At 49.2% G+C, this 15,648-nt stretch overlaps 1 protein-coding gene across 1 annotated transcript; it reads left to right on the forward strand.

Annotated features, from left to right (window-relative positions):
• The first annotated feature begins 7,224 nt into the window (after nucleotides 1-7,224).
• Nucleotides 7,225-10,843, forward strand: LOC309525255 (histone H2A). The gene is made up of 2 exons (XM_082210792.1): nucleotides 7,225-7,356; nucleotides 7,567-10,843. Exons 1-2 carry the CDS (start codon nucleotides 7,240-7,242, stop codon nucleotides 8,044-8,046), a joined length of 597 nt encoding a protein of 198 aa, XP_082066918.1. The 5' UTR covers nucleotides 7,225-7,239; the 3' UTR covers nucleotides 8,047-10,843.
• The last annotated feature ends 4,805 nt before the right edge of the window (nucleotides 10,844-15,648 follow it).

The raw sequence follows: 15,648 nt of genomic DNA on the forward strand, positions 1-15,648 counted from the left end.
TAATGTTCTTTTACTGCTGAAGGGCCCACTGATATTCGTATTCAATTATTCGCTGGGCCTCAGGGGTGACTCTCCACCTTTTTGCTGAGGCACCCACTATATGGAGCAATTTCCCTAGAATCCCTTGTGGGTGGACTGGGCCCTCGTGTTGTCTCCTCAAGAGATTATACCCAAAAGGGGCTTCCCCCTCTTCATATATCACCATGCACCCACAAGAATACCCTGCCACATTCAAGGGTATTAGGTGTGGAGTTACCAGGCCCAGTAGTTCAGGTAGTATTCTGGGATTTTGGGAGGCTTGAGCCACCACGACAACCACAGGTGGGGCTGCAGAACTTACAGGCACCTGTTCAGTAATTTTAATGTGCACCTGATTATCAAATGGGGTTGGTACAGTGCTCTACCCTGCAACCAGCAGGCTATTCTCCCACAACTACAAGAGCGGTCTAGAACTCGATAGATTTCGACCAATCCTGCAGCTCCCCGGAGGAGCCACATCCAAGTGCGCTGGGCAATGCAGTGAATAAAGAGCCACAGTGGGAGAGTGGGATGCTGTACTGCGGCCTCCCTATTGAACCCTCGTTCCCAAGAGCCTACGAGTATGCCGTCTCCTACCACCGGCAAGACAAACCAGTCATAGCAGAGGTCAGCAGGCCAATAGGGTTGGTATGGTTCGGTAGGGTCAGGGCAATAAGACATTAGCAAGTCAATAAAGAAAATAAGAGAGAAAAGAGAAAGTCTTTGTAACTGTCCTTGTGATGATTAGTCGCAGGATCTCGTTGCCCGTGGCCTAACGCTTTTTCCCTGGTAGCGTCAGACACAAGGTGATGATCAACTTCAGAGGGTCAGCAGGATTTCTCTTGCAAGTCCAGACACCCTTCTTCAGATGCGTGTGATGTACCCAGGGGATCACCTCGACTACTTTCACTGCAGTTGGGGATGAGGGGGTCGCCAGACGCTGTCACCCAGAGGAACTGGTGAACCGGCTCAGCGAGACTGCCGCGGGACTGCAGGTGTACGCTCGAGGGAATACCTGGAAAGGAAGCAAACACACACACACAACAAACACAGGGATTGCACTTGTTCTTGGGTGATGTGATCTCCCATCTGCCCCAAACTGGCGGGGATGTCTCGGACGAAAGGGGTTGGCCTGCCATATAGAAGTTCAAAGGGTGATAGTCTCAGTCTCTTGGTTGGCGCACAGGGCACAGTTTTGGGATATAGCAGCAGTTAGTTATAGCAGCAGTTAGTTGAGATAGAATATTCTCCCAAGGTGTGCTTTAGCAGCTGGGCCTCCCAAATGGGTGGACTCGTGGTAATTCTTTACAATTGTGCTGGCCAGATGTTGGGGCACAAAAACACGGCTGTCTGGTCCTTCCTGGAGCGTTGCTCCTTCTTGGCTGGTCCACTGCTGTTCATCAAGGGTGTAACGTGGTTCCACATCGTCTGGAGTGAGTTCTGGGATTATTCTTTTGGCATAGCAGGCATTTCCTGGAAATCTGGGCCGCCAGTTGATAAAGGTTGGCTATATAGACATACTTCTCCAGCTGCTTGGTGGTGGCATCTGGCCTCATGTGGGTGGATACATAGTATCTGGTTTGTCAGCAGTGCTCAAGATCCCTTCTGGGACCACTGTTCCAATAACTGAGGCGGGGCCGGTTCCCGGGCTGCTTCCTTGGCCACTCTGTCTGCCAATCGATTTCCTCTGGCCACTTCTCCTGGTCCAGTCTTGTGTCCATAACCTCAATGCAATCGTGCGTCTGCTCCTCACCTTCTCCTACCGGCAACAGGGTAGCTGGGTTGAGGGCGGTGGTGACCACTGGTGGAGGTTTCAGGGCTGCCTCACAAGCTGCATTATCTGCTTTCCGGTTGCCTCTGGTGACCATGTCCCAACCTCTATCATGGCCTTTGCAGTGCATTACAGCAATCTCTTTGGGGGCCCATACAGTTTCTAGTAACGTCTCAACTTCTGGAACGTATTTCAGAGCTTTCCCGTGGGCTCCACTCAAGCCCCGCTCTTTCCATAGGGCGCCATGCGCATGCAGGGTTAAGAAGGCATATTTAGAATCAATATAGATGTTAGCCTTGCATCCAGCTGCCAATTGCATGGCAATGCCTTTCGCTGTTGGACTTCACCTCAGAGGACAAATAACTCTTGGAGACTTTGGCCTCCTCAGAACTCTTGGAATGGCTTGCCTGGCCTGCACCCCCACTTTTGGGTGCTCCATTGCCTGAGGAACAGCTTGCAACTGCCTTTTCAGCCTTTCTCCAACACACAGTGCATCACACAGATGCGTTGAACCGTAGAAACAACTTCCCAAAGCAGCCTCAGCCCCCTCTGGGCTTGGTACTCAGCCCCCTCTGGGCTTGGTACTCTTTCTGCAGCCTGACATGCCGTCTTCAATCCCTGCCACGCAACCCAGGGCTTCTCTAGAGCATCAGCCACGTCTCCTTCACAAGCCTCCACTGCTCCTGTAAACTTCTTAATGGGCTGGGCAAAGCCTGTTTCAGCCTGTGTACTTTCCCATAGTTGCTTTTCTGCCAGCCAGTAATACATGCGTTTTGACCAGGCTTCCCAATTGGCTCCATGCAGCGTTTCACAGGGGTAATTCTTATGGCCTTACTGTTGCTGAACAGGCATCTTCCTCCCCCTTGGCCGCGGGTCTCTGAATGGCTACGGCGGACCCCTCGGGTCTCTGGCCTGTGAGCCATTACTGTGCCTAACACTGCTGCCTTTTCTTTCCTCCACTGCTTTTTCTCCCTCTTCTCAGCCTCTCCTCTTTGTTCAAACACCTTCTGGGCGATGGCCATGATCTGAAATCTGGACATGCCCTGGAACCCAGGCTGTTTTTGGATTTTGGTTCTAATGTCCTTTGCACATTGTCCTATGAGGGAGGCATTTACCATTAACTCATGTGCAGGGAGTTCAAAGTCAAAGGGGGTCCAAATTCTGTATGCCTCCATCAGGCGTTCCAATAAATTCTAAAGCCTGTGTATTAATTCTCCTCCTTTCCTCTGAGGTAAAGAGAGTGCTCAGCAATTGCTGACAATCTGCCCAGGTAGCCTCATGCGCTGCAAATATAGAGGACCGCAAGTCCACAACTGCCTGGGATGGTGGTGAAGGGGACATATTGAAGGGTGAACGGAGGCGCAGGGAGTGGCTTGTCCCAAACTACATGAAGGGGGGGTCAGGACTTCTGCTTCTCCTGCCTCTGCGGTGGACCTGGACCGCTTTATGTGCTCCCCCAATGCTTTGCCTCAAATATTGCAATAAGCTTCTGCACCTTCTCGATACATAGTGGTCAAACTTCTGTATTTGTTCATCCTTTCCCTCAATTCTTTAAGGTTGGGGTATATTTTGTTCAGGATCTGGTCACTAGGCTCTGCCTCGTCTACTTCTGGGGTGTCTGGCAGCCCCCCTTTCCTGCTTCGGCTCCTGGGGGCCACATATCGGGGCGGCGGTGGAGCTTTGGGGATATGGGGCTGTCCCTGTCCTCCCAAGGGGGCCACCACGGCACTTGGATCATATGGGGGTGGGGCCAGGACTTTTGCCTCGGATCCCTGGTAAATGGGCTTCTTGAGGCGTTTTCCTGCCTGTGCTCCTTAATTTTGAATTGATCAGTCTTATATTTCTTCAGCCAGGGGGGTGGGGGGTTTCTCTATTATCACGTGAACCTCTAGAACTTCATCCATGTTCACAAACTCATGCAAGTTAAATGGAGAAAGTTCTTCTTCCTCTTTTAGTTTTATGCAGTTTTTTGTGTTTGTTTTTTTTTTTTTTCATCTGTTCCCTCATCCTTTTTCTGTGGCAACTAACTTGTCAACTGTGGTGGCCACAAAGATGCAGGTCTTCTCTTGAGGTTTCTCTGCCTGAGTCTCAAACCAGGGGTCTGCTGCAGTGTTCTCTGAGACACACCTGAGCACTGAGCCATCCAGCTGGTGCCTGGTTAAGGACAGCAATTAAATTGACCTCCCTGTCTCAGCTATAACTGCTATAGGTCTAAAACCATTTCGTATTCCCTAACCATAGACCACCTCTCACTGGTCATCAGAGAAACTAGGGCACTACTGGTGGTTTCCCTGATGTGTTCCAAACTGCCGCTGGTCACATAGATACCCAGCTCTTCCCTAGCTAAGTTCTGGGATTTAGCTTGCCCTCCCTGGTCAAGCTGTACTTACTATAGGGATCAAAACTGTTGGAGGTCTGCAAGGCTCATGTGCTTCCCAGTTCAGTGATGGGCTTTGGAGAAACTAGGAGGCTTGCCTTACTATCAAACTTACAGCTCAGCAGAGAACCCTCCAGCTCTGCCTGGCTGAACTCTTGCCTTCATTGAGGTCCAGAGATCTGAAAGCTTTGTATGCACTCTGGTTCTGTATACTAACTTGGATAACCTAAGGGATCTCTGGAGCGATCCCCTCCATCGCTCCCAAATCTGAATCTGAGTCTGAAACTCTTCTCTAAGTAACTACTCAGCCTCAAAAGATACTCCTTGTTGCCCTGTCCCAGCTAGGGCCTCTATGTTTTTTCCCAGTTCAATGCTGTGTCCAGTCCAGTTCACACATAGTGTGTAAGCGTTCTGGCGTCATCACAACGCCATAGTTTCCGCTGAATCCTTTTTTGAAATTGTTCAGCATGTACTTTAGGGGAGTTATTAGACCTTTTGAGCCACTCCCTCCCATATTTAATATGGCCCTTGTGCAGCGTCCCCAAACACCAAACAAACACACATAAACTTCCCAATTTTCCTCGCCCAGTCAAACTCGCGCTGCTGGGAAGCGCAATACTTATTGGTTCTACCCCAGGGGAATACCCTGGGGTTACACATACACACGCACCAAGTGCCTCTTTCACTGGACGCTGCACCACACAAACTAGCCTCCCGGTTCCCCCCCTTTTTTTCCTTTTTGCCTTCCTTTAAATCCTTAAGCGTGGGTGGGTATCAGGGGCCAATCCTTCCCTTACTGCCACCAAACACGCTTGGGCATGTGATCAGGATGCCCCTTCCCCTTTTTAATTACAAGGGGGTCTCTGTCTTCCTCTGTCCCCAGGGCCCTTTGTCATGTACTCACCAGCCGGCTGGACTCTGCCCTGTCCTGTCAAGCTCGGTCCTTCAATCCATTGCCTTCTCTTCCAGGATCCAGCAGAAGGGTCAAATTGGCTTCGCCCTCCTCCGAAGAAAAGCCTCGGTGGCGCCAGGATAAGCGGCCTATTGGCCCTTCCCCTGTGTCCCACCTAGAAAAGGACAAGGGAGCTGCCTTCTGGTCTTTTTGAGGACTTAAGGTCCCCATCCGAGTCACGCAAGCACCAGAAATGTTAGAGACTTCAGAATACAGACCAGAATGGAAAAAAATCCAGGCAGCAATATTTTAATTACAAAAGTTTTATTGACTTTGGTTTATTTGTCAGACAAGCAAAGCAAAGGGGTGCATTCAGCTGCCAAAATGAGAGAAAATGCCCCCGAACACCAGGGGCAAACAGTTTTTATCCCCTTAGGCAAAACAATGGTTCAACCCTTGACCCAGCCCTCAAACATTCCCCTTTATGCATATTCATTGAAGCTCAACCAATTAAATAATTGATGTTGGTCTTTCGGTTCCAGACTGCATTATACACTAGGTGGCGCTGCGAGTTTAAAATCTTTCTGACCCCTTTTACTGGTTCCAGTAAATGCTCCTTGACCCCCTCCTCTTTTGTGGTTTTAACAGGTTGCTCGGCTTAGAACCTTGTGGTGGGCTAGACATCCTGGGCAAACGAACAGTTTCTCAGAACAGCTCCAAAATCCCCTGACCGCATCCTCTTGCAAACTCGCTGTGTTGCAAAAATATTGTTTATGCAAGCAGGGGCAAGCAGGGGAGAGAGAAATGTCTTTTTTAGATTTTGGCTCCAGCCTGGCTCTCCAAAGTGGACCCAGGTGGACCCCTGGTCCTCACTCCTTCATTTTTAAATACAGATGGCTTTCTCACCAGCCACAAAAACAGTAACAAAACCAGGCCCAGCATAACAGGCACAATTTGCTGATCCATGAAGGTGGCACAACTCTTACTTACAATCCTAACCCCCATATAATCTCAACCTAAATCCTTCGAGGTGGGTATCCCCCCTGCCCCCACCCATCGATTTAAACTGGTGTAAATCCTCACATCTTCCCCGGCAGATTTCCTGAGTTAAGACTGCTCTGCCTTTCATTTCAAGGTGGCACAATATACTGGTTTTAAGAATGCAACGTGACCCTTAAGACATTGACTTCAAATTTCACTTCTATCCATGAACTCCCTACAACTAGGTGGCTTTAGGCATGCCACCGTCTCTTAACCTCCCCTGTAAGAACTTAGCAATACTGACTTTTACTAGATTGTTAAATCATACCAGGATAACACATGCAAAGTGCTCTGTGCAATAAAAGCACTATATAAAATGCTAATTAGTTATTGCTGGATTAGGTTTCCTCCCCTCAGATGTGCCAATCGAGAAACACTTGATTTGGCCTTTTGACTAAGGTTTGGTTGGGGTTTGGGATAGGCCAGCATCCTTTTTAGGTGTCTTTGCCATAAGGGTACTGCTAATTAAGCTTATAGAGAGAAAGCAATATCCAACTGAGAGGATCTATAAATAAATAAGAAATGTCCTCCAGAAGGGCACCCAGATACCGCACAAATAAATGGCAGGAGGCGTGTAATCCTATCATGCTCTTCCTCCTCAGGCCCTGCCTGAGTTAAGTTCCCCTTGTGAAAAACCAGACGGCCTTAAATGTTTGCCTTTATTGCGGGTGCTGAATTTGCCCTAGGGCGCGGCGGTCGTGATCCTAAGCTTGGGTTTGCACCTGCGGGCTAGCCGTCAGCTGGGTTTGGGGGGCAGACCAAGTATTTCAAGTAATTCAACTCGGGGCAGAGGGGATTGGGGATATTCTGCTAACCTTGGCTGCCTTCTCACCCAGAGGGGCGACTGTTCCAGGTGGCATTATCGGGAGCAAGTGCAGCAGCCGCCCGCCCGCCCGCCTCCTCTTTCCCCCGGTGCATCCCTTTGTCACGTCGCGCGAGAGACCCCCCGCGTCTCCCAAAGCTGCTGCTGCTGCACATTAATATGCTTCACCAGCAGCTCTCTTTGCAGGCGGCCAAGCCTGTGCGTCTGTTGCCGCTCCAGCTCCCTCCGAGTCCGAACATGGACGACGCGAGCTCCTATGCAAATCAGGGATCGGAATACCCGCCAATAGCGGCGCGGCTCCGCGCTCGCCCCCGCCAATGGGAAGCCGCCGACAGGCTGGGCTTAGATTTATATCCTCCAGCATCTCGCGCTTGTTATTGTCACTGCAGCTGCGGCTCTCGGGCGGAGCGCTCCGCTTGGCGAGGCGGCGAACGGTGAGGGGAGGGAGGTGACCCCTGCGCGCGGCGGAGCCGGGAGCGCGGCCTGCAACCTGCTCCCTGCCACTCCGCTCCGGGGTTGGGTTGCAAGGCGGGGTGGCGCGCAGCGGGGAGGGGGCGGAGTTGCTCTGGAACACGCGTCAGGCTCGCAACCTGCGTTCCCACGTTACTTTGCTAACACTCTGTGGTGGCGGTGTTTTTCTCCAGGTCTTTCTCCTCCTCTGCCTGCTTCGCGCCGGGCCTCGGCTTGCAGCCCTTTCGGAGCGCCCACCTGCCCGCCCCCTCCAGCCCAGCCTCCTGCCCGCGATGTCCGGCCGAGGGAAGTCCGGCGGCAAAGCGCGCGCCAAAGCCAAGTCCCGCTCGTCCCGCGCCGGCCTGCAGTTCCCGGTGGGCCGCGTGCACCGGCTGCTGCGGAAAGGGAACTACGCCGAGCGGGTGGGCGCCGGGGCGCCCGTCTACCTAGCGGCCGTGCTGGAGTACCTGTCGGCCGAGATCTTGGAGCTGGCCGGCAACGCGGCGCGGGACAACAAGAAGACCCGCATCATCCCGCGGCACCTGCAGCTGGCCATCCGCAACGACGAGGAGCTCAACAAGCTGCTGGGCGGGGTGACCATCGCCCAGGGCGGGGTCCTGCCCAACATCCAGGCCGTGCTGCTGCCCAAGAAGACCCAGAGCTCCAAGAAATGAGCCCGGCCCTGTTTCCGAAGGGGAACAACAAAGAATGGGCCGGTGATGTGTCCCCGCCACCCCACCCGCAGGATCCGACCCAGCGGGCACCGGACATTTTCTCCCTTTTCTCTCTGCTTCACTTGGAGCAGCCAGCGCCGGGCAGATCTCTTCCTCTCCGCCTCCTCTGCCTTGGCGCAGCCATCGCTGGGCCGCCTCTGCGCCTCCTCTCCTCGCTCTGGTCCTCCCTGTCCGCCTGGCGCTGCAGCCGCCGGGCTTCCCTCTCGCCCTCGCCACCTTTCCTTCCAATGATCTGCACCTCGCTTGGCACTCCTGCCCTCTTCCAGTCCCAGGGATTGGAGTGGGAAGAGCAGGCTTAAATCATTTTTCTGTGTCGCGAGAAGGGCACGTGCTGTGGGCCTGGTGACTGCCACCTAGTGCCCTGCAAATTGATTTCTGTATTATTATTTTCCCTCCCTCTGTCTCTCTCTTCTCATTCTCCCTCCCATCCCCATGTTTTATCCCCTAATCTACTACCCTGAAGCTGCTTATACCTGCAGCATCTGTGCAATTAGCTTTTCTTTTCCCTCCCTCTCCCTCGGTTAAAGCCACTATTAATTTTTTGGGAAAGGGGATTTGGAAAGAAAGGACAGTTTTGGAACTAGAAGAATGATTTGTGCATCTTGTTTTTCTTGCATTGGGACTAACTGGAAGAACGGAAGTCATGAAGCAAGGTGGAAGCTGCAAGCCTGCCCTAGGAAGGCAAGGGACTTTTGCTTGGCTGTGTGCCACCATTTGTGACCATGGAGGCTTTCTGCATCCTGTCTGTGCACCTGTCAGGGAGGGAGGATGAAGGCAGAGCCTCTCCATTCATTACTGTTCTGCACAAATATTCCGTCTACTCTCTTAAAACTGCTCTGTCACGGAGCTCAATACAGTGATGGATCTATCTACCTGTTGTTGCTGCACATCCCCATTCAATGTGATCACAAACTTAATAAAATGTTGGAGGGGGGAGGGGAGAAAAGGAAGCTGCCAGAAAAATCGTAATATGAAAAGAGCCACTACTCTTGTTGAGAGAAATATTCATCTCTTCTCAAGTGCTAAGCTTTTTTTCTCCCCCTTCCTTGTTTGCTTTATGATGAGGTATTGTGTCACTGTATTTGTACTCCATTCCTAATTGTGTGCTCGTGTTAAATTTTGAGTTTATTGTTGTTGCAAACCTTTTTTTAAAGAAAGGGGGAATCTAGTTTATGAAGTTAACAGCCTTGGGCTGGAGGCAAACAGTAGTGTGAGTGTGTGTGTGTGTGTGTGTGTGAGAGAGAGAGAGAGAGAGAGAGAGAGAGAGAGAGGAAGGTTAGTGGACAGTGTCTTCAGTTTCCTAAGGTATACACATCTTGTCCTACGGTCACTTCTGGCCAAACATGCTTGGGGTAGGGTTTTGAATGACATGAATCATTTGGGCCAGACACAAAAGTGAGATGAGTGCACGGGCCAAGAACAGTAATTGTCTTTCAGACCAACTCTTCGGAGAGGAGCACTTGCTCCTATTATCTGTCTCTAGCCTTGATTGGTGCTGCATTCAGATCTTCTGAATGCGCTTAGCAGCTTAGCTGGAACCTCATTTTAAGCAAGAGTTCTTGGATTTAGGTCGTATTTTTGTCCTGTTGACGTCAGCAGAGCTAAAATCAAAAGTATTTTAGTATAATGGCTTTTGTGGTTTTTCAGCCCAAGTGATGGTAGGTCTGGAGGTGCCTGAAGCTTCCTTGAGACAGAAGCAATTGCGTTGTGTTGTCTGTTCTGTCCTCCTCCCACCCCCATTCCCTTTTGGATTATTAATTCTGTTATAGACCTTTCCCCAACGATGGAGATTTGGCATTCTGTATCTTTGTTTTGCACTTTAAGACTATACACAGTTTTTTCCCTGTTCAGAATTTCACGCCTGGTGCATAAAATAGAGTGCAATTGTGGCATCTGTTTAATTGTAATCCTCAATGGATTAATTTTTGGGATTTGGGTTTTTCTAGGGGAAAAAACTGAATTTATACTAGAGTAAAATATCTAGTTAATGTGTTGGTTTACTAAATTGGTGTTTGGGTAACGTATGAGCATGGAAGGTGGCCTAGCCAGTCCTGTGGTGCATAGTAGCTGTGGTACTCTAGAAATGGTATCGGAGCCAAATCTTGCTTGCTTGCCTAGGTGAAAAGTTTATAGAACCACGTGCATGCAGCAGTGTCTAGGCTATTGAGCAAGTAGAACTTGTAATATTTATGGGCAACTGTGTATGTGCTGTCAAGTAGCATGTGTTCAACCTATCAAGTGAGGTGTAAATCTGTGGATGAAGTATTGTCTTGCTCTGGTTCGACTAATAACGCATAGGTTAGTGGAACTTGGATGCTTTAATACCTGGGTAATGAAGGTGGTTTGTTCACTCCTTAGTGATACCTAAGAGGCAGAACCTTGATCTGTCTGATTTGTCTTGCCTATCTCCCACTGCAGACCCAGGAAAAAAAAGACCCATTGTTTCTAAGTTGCTATCTCATTCCTCTGGCACTGGACCAGTGTAAGGCTCTTGCTTTCTTCTAGAATGAACATGGATTGCATAATTGTGGGGAAGAGATTGTTTAAATGCAAATAACTACTGAAAAATAGGAAATGAGAGTTTGTGTTTTTCTGTCTTTTATTATTTCAAGATCAGTATTTTGTGTTCTGTCAAAAGACTGCTTTGTATTTATTAGAAAATGCAGAACTTGTGATACTGGAAAAGTGCAAAACCAATATTCTTATTAAACCGATTCAGTCTTGAATGCACGTCAAATATGTCTCTTGTCGACACATCACTTAATTAGCTGTTTGGGGGTTACTGAATCCATGAAAGGTTTTTTGGTGGTTTGAGGTCTGTAATGTGCATTTATGCCCTGCTGTCCTGAAAATGCCGGTACTGCTGGAAGAAAGGGAAGGTGGGCAGCGGAAGGTCAAAGGTTTGGTCTAGTAACTCTGACTTGAGTGCAGTGTGAGCCATCTGTCTTTCAGCTCCCATGTTCCCTCTTTCTATCTAATAGCGAATTAAATGGTGTTGATTAATAAATGGGGAATTAATGTTTGTATCAAATCTTAAAGCCCATTTTGCCCAAGGTATCCTTCTGTGGTCCTGGCAGTGGAGCCCATTTTAAAAATATTTATCTGGCTTGCACAACCAAATGCCTCCTATCTTCCTCACTTCTCTCCGCTTGGCAAATGACACCCTGATCCCAAGATTCCCCTGCATGCAGAGAGCTCTGCACAACCCAAGGTTTCCCATTAACTTACATTAGAAATGCACTGGGTTATTCCTGACATCAGCGCAACCCATGCACTATTAATCTGTGTTAGAACCCGTCAAGCATTTATTTGGTGGTGCCCATTCAAAGTTGACATGACTTGCTTCCGAAAAGTGCTAGCATCAGAGTATGAAGTCCTGAGGAAGCCAGTTCAGTTGGATGCAGTATTCAAAGTAAAAGGGGACAGGATTAAGCTGTGCAGTGCATTTCTTGCTGGCAGAACTTGCATTGTGCTCTCATGTATTCTCTGTTCAGAATTAATGAAATCTGTTTAGCAATTAACAAATATAACCTTCCTAAGCCCTCATCACATGGCCCCTTGGTATATTTTACTTTTAACTGTGTTTTAAATGTAAAGCTGAAGGGAAGAGAACATGATTAAATCAACAGATGGTAAAAAGTAATATTAGAAAGGGATGTCAGTTCTACAAAGGGGATTCACTGTGAAGAGCTTAGGGTCCCATATGTGAGCATCTAAAAGGCTGGTGCTTCCCTGTAGCCTCTCTCCCCCTCCCTTTAGTACCTTTCTGCCATCTGTTTATGTCAATGGGTAGAGCTGGCGTGTGGGGTTGTGAAAACTTAAATGACACTAATGACACTTTACTTTTAAATATTGCTCTTGTCCATATTATCCAAACCCAGACTTGTAGTTTGCCTTGCTCCAGACAAACGAGGAACTGTAAACCAAAAACAAATCTTGGAGTTTACTGGAGCAAGACAAGCCATGAGCCTGGCCTGCATTTGGATGACATGCTAAGCTAAACCATGACTTAGCTCACAGGGGCAGGAGCTAAGTGGCTATGATCTCCAGGAATCCCGATGGCATGCCTTATCATGGTGTATGAACTGTGTCTGTATATTGCTTGAATTAGTGGCACAAATGTGAGCTTTTCTGCCCTGTCGTAAGTGTCACCGTTAACTCTTCCCTTTAATGCAGATGGAAATGAATGAATGGTGGAAACTAGATTCAGGAAGAGAATGCAGGTGGCAAAGTGTGTGGAAAAGCTTAGAAGTGACTTGAAAGCAGCAGCCTTTATATCCATTTTGGAAGATAACTTTGGATTGAGGGTGAAGACAGGAAGTCTTGGTTATCGGTCAATTCAAATGTACAGTATTGCTTAGAAGCATACATGAGGATCTTGGTGAACAGCATTAACGACTACTGCACAGAGTACCAAAAAAAATATTTATTCTAAATTTATTAGATTCCCAATAGTGAACTGAACAGTCATCTTTAACAAACTGAGGATGTGCATTTAAAAGGCCTTCCATCCATACTATAGAATACTTTGAAATCTGATGTGAGCCGCAGCAGGTAGGTCAGGACTAGCACTGTGTTGCCACATGATGCCTCTCAGATTGAAAAATGTGCTTCTATAATCCTTAAAACAGTTTAAGGTAGTGGACACAGAGCTTGTGTAAAAGGAACGAGGGATCTTCAACATAAAAATGTCTCCAAACTCCCAGCGGATTCTGCTACCTGCTACTCTTCTGTTTGAGCCTGTAGCCTGAGAGCCTCGCAAATTATAGAAGGGGGTGCTGTGGTTTTCTCCCTCTGCCTATTTTTCATGTGCCTGCTTCTGCCTTTTGGAAATATCCTTGCAGGGAATTAGGGTAATCATGGCTCCTTTTGGAAAAGGTGAAGTCATTTAATGTTTTCCTTCACTTGGAGAAACATACCATGCTGCTACAGTGGTGGTTGTAGCTATCTGCGCTTAGATATAACAGGGGTAGCCAGAGTGGGGCCCTCCAGGTGTTGAACTACAACTTCCATCAGCCCCAGCCAGTAGTTCCAAGGTAATGGTGGGAGTTGTAGTTCAACAGCTGTACCACATGGTGTTCTTTTCCCCCTTGTGTACAGAGGGACGCGGGTGGCGCTGTGGGTAAAACCTCAACGCCTAGGACTTGCCGATCGTATGGTCGGCGGTTCGAATCCCCGCGGTGGGGTGAGCTCCCGTCTTTCGGTCCCAGCTCCTGCCCACCTAGCAGTTCGAAAGCACCCTTAAGTGCAAGTAGATAAATAGGTACCGCTTTATAGTGGGAAGGTAAACGGCGTTTCCGTGTGCTGCGCTGGTGCTGGCTCGCCAGAGCAGCTTCATCACGCTGGCCACGTGACCCGGAAGTGTCTTCGGACAGCGCTGGTCCCCGGCCTCTTAAGCGAGATGGGCGCGCAACCCCAGAGTCGGTCACGACTGGCCCGTACGGGCAGGGGTACCTTTACCTTTACCTTTTACAGAGCCCATAGCTCAACTAAGTGTGGCTTAGTTGGATGCTGCTGGTTAAAGCTTGAAACTGTTGGATCAATTTGGAATGGACAAAGTTGAACTGTAAATGTGAGAATACCAGTTCATAAAAGTATGCATGATTTGAATAAAGTCTATCAATATAGTTTGCAGGGGGGTGCCTTGCTCCTGTATGTACATTGGGTTGTGAAGCTGGGAGAATATCTTACCATCCTGTCTTCTTAAGTAGTTTATCAAGATAGAGGTTTTTCCTGAAGTGCCAAAATCTGGCCCACTGCAGTTCTAGGCCACAACTCAGGCTATATTTATTATAAGGATCTATCTATGCCACTACTTTTATCTGGACGTTTAGAATAGTATTATCACCCTTTTTGTACGATTTGGATACGCCTTACAGCGGCACACTTGCTATGTATTATTACATTCTTCAGAACTATATGGTGGTGGTTATATTTGCATGATGGCGAGTTATTAGGGACCATTTCATAATGGCTGATACATTCTCTTACCCTCCCCCTTAATTGTAAACCTGAACTGTGTGCTGTGTGTTTTCTTTTATGTAGTGGATTCCTTATGGACAAGTGCTAAGATTAAAAGTGTAGGAAAAACCGTCAGGCTGCTCCTCCAGGCTTGGTCTTTGTTCCTGATTCTAATGTGCTCAGCTCTTGGAGCTCTTTTAAGTGTTCTCCAAGGGGCTGAATGTTAGGCCATAATTTAATATGTGGGGTGATATTTGTAGTTACAAGGTTTGTATTAGCAGGGCCCTGCTTTACTGCAGAGTGTCTGCCACCTTAAGCAGGTGCCCTCCAATTCCCTTCTTAAGGTTATATACTTCCCTGACCTGAGTAGCCCCATGGCAAGTTCATGCAAAAGCAGGCCTGGGGCTAGCCCAGCTTCCCTCTCTCCCAGGCCATATTCTCCCTAGACGACCTTTCCCCTATCCCAGACGGCACCGGGGTACCAGCCTCCGCCGTTCGTTTCCCACTTTCACCTCTTCGTTTGCCGCGACTGCCCCTTCATATCGCCGTCACGGACAGGTAGCGAGCCGCGGAAGGTGCAGCAGTGAAGTCCTTTTCCAAGCGCTGGGGTGGAGCTCTTGTTTTTCTGGCAGCGCAAAGCGGGCCACTGGCAGGAAGGGTGGGTGAATATGCAACTACCTCCCAGCATCATATGGGATGGTTAAGAAGAGGTGTTTTTTAGCTTAGGAAGTGAGCTACATTGCAGGGCTGTTGTAAGCCACTCCCGCCCCTTACGCTGAGATAAATGAGAGGCCGGAGCAGACCTTTTGGTAGAAAGCAGCGGTAGCAGCTCCGGAGAGGCGATCAATTCACGACTCAGTTGAGCACTTTTAGTGCCGCCGCCCCCCTTTCAACCTGCTATCTGCGAAAGGAGTGACGCTACCGGCGCAGCCGAATGGCTTGACGTAACCGCCCCCGCGAGCCAACCAGCGGGCGTTTCCCCACTCGTGCGCACTGGCGCCCGATGACGTAATCCCCCATGTACGCAAAGGCCAGGCTCGCCCCCTAGAGGCTTCTTTTTAGCAAGGTGCATGTGCGGGGTTTTGGAGAGGAGGGGAACCGCCAAACCAAAGGATTGCCGCCGCCTCCCTGGAACTTCAGGTCCGGCTCGGATTTTTATGGGGACGGCGACCTCCAACTTGCAATACCTACTACGATATGGGTAAAAAAAGTGACCAAGGGCAGTTTTTTTTGCTAACAGGGCAATGTAATGCCTGCCGGCCTTTGCAGAAAATGGAGCTCTAATCAGAGAGGAAAGAGCTCGTTTGAAATGATTGACACGCCCACCTCCGGAAAACTCCACACCGGCAGAAAATTAAGCGGGTGGAATGCGCATCCTTCCCCACCCCCCACGCACAAGCTACAGCTCCCCCTGCATGGTACCCAGCCTCCTCCACCCTATAGCCGCACCCCATTATCTCGGGTTAATCCCACTAGGGCCACCTTTTCCCTCCAATTCTAACGCCCCCATTTCCCACCCTCCCTCCCAAGCCATTTTCATTTGCCCCTTGCACACTTAAAACACACGGAGGAAGCAGCGAG

This window comes from Podarcis vaucheri, assembly GCF_965113315.1.
Source record: "Podarcis vaucheri genome assembly, chromosome: 2".
In the NCBI taxonomy this organism is placed as follows: domain Eukaryota; kingdom Metazoa; phylum Chordata; class Lepidosauria; order Squamata; family Lacertidae; genus Podarcis; species Podarcis vaucheri.